General features: G+C 38.8%; 1 protein-coding gene across 2 annotated transcripts in view; it reads left to right on the top strand.

Moving 5' to 3' along the window:
• Positions 1-230: 230 nt before the first annotated feature.
• The window catches only part of SERTAD2 (SERTA domain containing 2), a 101,631-nt gene continuing 95,412 nt past the window's right edge, over positions 231-6,449 (top strand). For both annotated transcript variants that reach the window (XM_034764213.1, XM_034764216.1), the window contains exon 1: positions 231-620. In XM_034764213.1, the coding sequence (XP_034620104.1) occupies positions 346-620 (275 nt within the window). In that variant the 5' untranslated portion in view covers positions 231-345. The remainder of the gene's footprint in view (positions 621-6,449) is intronic.

Here is a 6,449-nt window from a genome sequence, read left to right as displayed (position 1 = left end):
AGAGGCTCGGTCCCCACAGGGCTCCCCTCCTCCCCCTTCCCTTCGCAGCAGTGTCCTCAGAAGACTCATTGGGCGAAGGGGCCGCCCCCCCGCCTTGGGTGAGAGCTGCCAGGGCACTCGCTGGCAGCCCTGCTACTCAGCCTGGCTGGCCTGGCCATAGGCTCCCTGGAGCAGTGTGGGCGGGGCTCTTCCCCCTCCTGTGACTAACTAAAGTCTGTGAGTCACTGCACAACCCATCAATCCCATTAAATGCCGTGTGCGGGCAGGCAGGCGGTGCTGCCTCTGCTGCTCCCTGCGCTGCCCCAGCCCCTGTGCATGGGCTGCCGCCGCTTCCCCCTCTGATACATGGCTGGCTGGCTGGACTTGTTACAGTGTCACATCCTCCCCGCCAGCTGCAGCACCAACTTCCCCCCCCAGCTAGTCTCCTCCTGCCCGGGGCTGCTGCAAAGTGATGGGATAGAGCAAAGCCACTCCAGCACCTGGGCTTCTATTTATTACAGTCTGTCTCCCTGTCCTATTCCTTGGTTGTTCTTCTTCCTCTCTTCCTTTTCCCTTCTTTATTTTATCCCTCCCTTCCCCCTTGTCTTGGAGCCTAGATTTGTTGAGTTCTTCTGGAAAGGGTGAGTACAAGACATGGCCTTTCTGACTTAACGTTTTTGAGTGGTACCCTCTTTTAATGGGAAAAAGTCTTATATGGGGTTTGGGGTCTGCCTTGGCATGTGCTGTTTGCTTATTCAATAAAAGATCTAGAATTAAAAAGAAAATGGGGGTGGGAGAGAGGGTATATGATCGTTATCCTTTACTACTGCTACTTGCTGAATGGGTCACTTATCTGTTGCAAACTGTTTAAAAGTTGAATTGATTTCTTTAAAGTTAACTCTGACATGGATCAAAGATGATACTTTTTTCTCTCTCCTTCTCTTATTTTACTCCCTCTCCCTTACTTCCCTCTTGTCTGTCTAGATTTTTTTTTTTAATTTTTATAAAGTACCTGTGATCAGTACAAATCCACCTGAAATGGCTATAGATACATTCATTGTTTTGAAATAAAAATATTTCTTTTTTTGAGATTGGAAAAAAAACTATGTAATATATATATACTTTCAAAAGTTAGTGTGTGTATGTGTGTGTGTGTGTGTGTGTATATATATATATATATATACACAAACTTTTGAAAGTAATTCATATTGAAATATATATTGATGGAGCAGTAGATAGCTCACTGTCCAAATCATACTGCAGTTCAACTCTTTGAAATTTTGTGTTGTGTGTATGTCCTTTTTATTAAAATGAAACTAGTAAGTAGTTGTAAAGTCTTTAAACCCACAACAAACAAGGAAATTCATTTGTTCTACCACTGCATCCTTACCACACTCTGATCTGTCTAGATATTTCAACACACATGGAATGTATGAGCCTTATGACTGAATCACAGGGAAATGAGTGTATCCAATTGGATTTTTAGCTTTCCGTTTGAATGTCCTTTTGGTGGACTAAACTCAGATTCAAAATATTAGTGTAAAATAGTTTGACCTGGGGTTTGTTTGTATTGATCATTTAAATATATAATTAAAAAATGGGACTGGAGCATTAATTTGTGTTTTGTATAACCATAATATCCAAAGTTGCTAAAATGAAAAACTAAGTCCCAACGCCAACAAGTAGTTACAGTGTATCTCCAGAAGATACTTTCTAAGCCTCAGTACTTTACCTATCTATAAAATATTTTAAATAGCAGACTAATAACTTACAACATTCAAATCAGGTAAATAAAGCAGCTTTGTGTGTTTGTGGTGTTTGGATGTTTATGCTCCTTTATTACAACACTCCAATTTTGTCTCTATCTCGTGGCTAAAAACAGTCACTAGAAATTTCCGCTAAACTTTGTTAAAATCAATGCCAGACTAAGCTCTTGTACACCAAGTTCAACACTCCTTTAAAATATATATATTTGTAAATGAGAAGAAATCAAGATAGCTATGATTTCGTTAGTCAGTGACTACTGAAATGAAACCCAGCGATTTCAGCCATTGTCCAGAGACAATAAAATTGGACAGGTGAGAAATTCATATGTTGTCACCCATGATATTGAAAAAGGAAAAAACTTAGATGGCTGAGATACTAAATTCAGAGCTTGGTAACTACTTTTTGTTAATTTTTTTTTATTGTACATATCAATTATGAGCCAAAATCATTGCTTGCATAACACTGTCAGACCCCGTGTACTTACAGTAAGCATGAATTTGCCCAATGTGTGTTACAGTTGCTCTCATAGGGCCCTTTTAGATATGGTCTGTTGAGTCAATATTACATAGGTAGGGCCCTACCAAATTCATGGCCCATTTTGGTCAATTTTACGGCCATAGGACTTTTAAAATCATAAATGTCATGGTTTAGGCTATTTAAATCTGAAATTTCACGGTGTTGTAATTGTAGGGGTCCTGACCCAAAAAGGAGTTGTGGGGTGGTCACAAGGTTATTGTAAGGGGGGTTGTGGTACAGCTATCCTTACTTCTGCGCTGCCTTCAGAGCTGAACAGCTGAAGAGCGGCGGCTGCTGGCCGAGAGCCCAGCTCTGAAGGCAACGCCGCTGCCAGCAGCAGCGCAGAAGTAAGGATGGCACGGTATGGTATTGCCACCCTTACTTCTGTGCTGCTGCTGTCGGGGTGTTGCCTTCAGAGCTGGGCACCTGGCCAACAGCTGCCGCTCTCCAGCTGCCCAGCTCTGAAGGCAGCGCAGAAGTAAGGGTGGCAATACTGCGACCTCCCTAAAATAACCTTGTGACCTCCCCCTCCCCCACAACTCCCTTTTGGGTCAGGACACTCAATTTGAGAAACGCTGGTCTCCCCCATGTAATCTGTGTAGTATTGGGTAAAAGCACACAACAGACCAGATTTCATGGTGGGAGCCCAGATTTCACGGTCCGTGATGTGTTTTTTATGGCTGTGAATTTGGTGGGGCCCTATACACAGGCCTGTTTCACCTCTCTGGAACCAGTTTTTATACTAGTGCACCTCCAATAATTTTAATAGAGTTACTCTTCATTTACATCTGTATGGGAAGAGATCCAATGTTTTCAAAAAGCCTCCAAATACTTACATGACAAACTGTGATTCCAACTCTCATCGGAGGCAGTTCTGCTACTGTTACTCACACTGAATGATATTTTACTACATGAGTAGTCCCTTTTATCCCGGTGTGACTACTCACATGCTAAAATACCAATCAGTGTGAGTAAGGGTGACAGGATCAGGCCCTTAATATTTATTTTTTTCCTTGAAATAAGAATATACTGGATTACTGATATATTTCTTGGGGTCATGGCAAAATTTTCTGAGAACTAAGCGTGAAGTTATTCTATTAAATGATTACACCAGAAATAACTGTTTAAGATGATCCCTATGCTACAAATGAAATAAGCAAGCAAGTATGTATTCTGGGTGTTTCTCTTGATGCTGTGGAAGGTAGAAAAAGATTGTTGTGAAATTCAGTATCTTGTAATGAAATTCTGTGCTGGAGAGAATTTTGAAAACTGAAGGTCTTGCGGGAGGCAAGTTGATAATGCAGTGTTAGGGGTGCTTTTTTACAATATGGCATGAAGAATTTTATTGTTGATTTCAGTGGGCAAAAAGCATTTCGATAGTCTTTGTTAGAGCAGTTGATGTTGTAGGAAGTGTTCACAACGCTACTCCTCTGACTGACTTCTGTCTTAGTAGGAAGACCTGTGTTAAACAGACTGTTAAGAAGAAAACCTGTCAAGTGAAGTGGTGTTGTGTCCTGCGTGATGCATTTCATGTACTTTTTTTATAAATTTCCTGAAACTTGTATTGGACACGCTCAGGATGAAAGACAATTATTTCATGTTTGTTTCATGTTTTCACTTCCTTTTATGACTGTATTCATTGCTACGCTTTTGTGTCACTGATTGCGATATTATTGTAATTAACATTAATTATGCAAACTAGATTGTTTTTAGAGGTTCTCCCACTCTGTACTGATACTGTCCTCTTGTTTGTTCGTTAAACAAGAATGCATACATTTCAGGATACTGGAGGAACTACAGCTCTTAGTTACAAAATAGTATCTGCATGGGAAACAAAAGCAAATGCCACTTTTAGCTCAAACATTTTGTGAAATTTTTATTTGACAGCACTGCTTAGTCACACAATTTGATCTGAAATAATGAGGCACAGTAAACAAGGATACAAAATAGGAAGTAAGTATAGTGGCTGTGTGAAGAGAGTATGTAGACTTTAGAGTTTCACCATCTTCTTTCAAGATAGACAGGATTATTGAGTAAAATCTGCAGTCCTTATTTGAATAAAGTTTCCATTTAAGTATGTGAGAATTTTTTGCCTGCTTAAGCAAAACAGAATTTGGCAGGTAGTAAAGTGCTAGCTTTGGCAAAACAAGCTGATGGAACAGGCAACTTTTTGCTTAATTCTTCTTTTTTTGTTTTTAATTTTTGCTTTGTTGTCTCTAAAAACCTCCACATCAACTTGAAGGGTGATTAGTTTTACACCCTAACTTTTCTAAACAGAAGTGCTTGTAGAAAAAATGATTAAAGTCTAATAATGTTTTATATAGAGGAAGTACAGTAATTATATTTGAATTAATTCCTTCAGATTGATTATAGTGAAATTAATAGAAATCTTTAAATCTGACTTTGAATTGCCCCTATGAAATACTTGAGAGCTGAAAGTGATTCATGTTAGAGTCTCAATAGAAATCATAATTGCAGGGATATTTGTGTTCTGTTTTTATATTCATAATATACTTACAGGAGAAATACCATGGCGGAGGGAGAATTTAAATTGGAATTCTTTTACACTGTCAACATTCTAAAGTGTTGGTGTATAAACCTACTGTAAGACATTAGAAAACGATTCCCAGTTTTCCTCTGACTTTCCATACCAAATAAGCAATCATTTGTTTTCAGTTTGTATTCAATATTTGTCTTTTGTGCAAGACCATCACAGTAGTTCTCTGGAATGTTAAAAACAGTACCCTGGGCTCTAACAAGTGGATGTTATATAATTAAATGGGAAGATTCCATAGTATTAGAAAATTACCATTTAGCAATGTAGTGAGTCTGTTAAGCCATGGAAGTGATTTTATGAAAATCAACAAATTGCTGATTTTTCTTCTAATTGTAGATCCATGTTAAAAGAAAAAGATGCTGTTTCTTGGTAGCATTTCACATTGGCTTACTAAATAGTTAATTTAGAAAGGCATTCTCTTCAGTTTAGACAATACATGTAAAGATGATACATATTTTTTGCTTTTGTTTTTTTAAATCTTTATTTATTAGATAGTCTGATTTCTGGAAGGCAAACATGCTGTCCTGTAAGTGATTTCAGTGGGTCTGTCAGCAGAATTAAGAGAGAAGATCACTTGTTTTTCAGATGACATGCTGGCATGACATTGGTTCCTATTGCCTTAATGCTGTGTATTCCTTCACTTCCAGCTCATGGTTCCATACTCATGCTCATGCTTTGAAGTAACTCAGGTGTATGGAAAGTTCCAGTATACCAGGATGTGATGTACCCAAAGTAAATTTGAAAGAGAAATTGTGACCTTAACTATTTTAGAGGGTGGGGTGGAGAGAGTTGGTATTGATCTCTGTAGAATCTGTAAAGTGTGTTAGCCTCTCCTTGCCTCAAAGGTCCACCTGTTCTGGGATTAGCAAAACAAGTAACTAGACCATCAATCACATTAAGTACCTGGGGAGAAAGAAGTAACAAATTGACAGCCTTCCTCTGTAGCATGTATGAAACATTAAGTATTGGTGATCTGTATGAGATGATATGGGACAGTAAATGGGAGCTGTTAACCGTTAATGTTGGGACTTTGTGTTTTGCAACTGAAATGACAATTACTTGATTAAAATAAGAAAACTTGTTTAAAATCTCCAGAGTGTTATGACCCTTAACCAGATACTCCAAAACATTTATTCAAGCAAGATAAGGTACTCTGAATCTTTTCTTGTGAGGAAACTTGCCTGCCTTAGTGATCTATACTGTAATTCTTAACTCCCCTCGAATTCATGTATAACAAAGTCCAAGTCCGCAGCTTTATGAAGAACCTACTTCATGACACATGTGAGGAGTGCAAGTACTGAGTTTTGGTATGTTGGGGGCTTACAAAGCTTGTTTTTGTATGAACAGAAACTGTTCAAAATGCCAGATTCATGATGCATGCATCAGTAAAGGTCACCAACTTGGAAAATTAATAATATGGTTCATGTTGACATTTCAGAGGGAATGCAGATTGGAGTGAGCCACACCCCAGTCTGTTCTGGTGGTTCCCATGGACCTGCATTTTTCACTGCATTGAAACACACAAAATCAGCAGTGTTCCCCTTTTCTCCACCCCAGCCAAAATCCTTTCTATGGTAAAACTGAGAAAATGTTTGTAATCTTCAGCATTTGATTGTTTGTTATTAAACAG

The sequence above is a fragment of the Trachemys scripta genome, chromosome 3 (assembly GCF_013100865.1).
Source record: "Trachemys scripta elegans isolate TJP31775 chromosome 3, CAS_Tse_1.0, whole genome shotgun sequence".
Taxonomy (NCBI): Eukaryota; Metazoa; Chordata; order Testudines; family Emydidae; genus Trachemys; species Trachemys scripta.
Note: the sequence above shows the minus strand (reverse complement) of the source record. Positions and strands in the feature narration are given on the sequence as shown.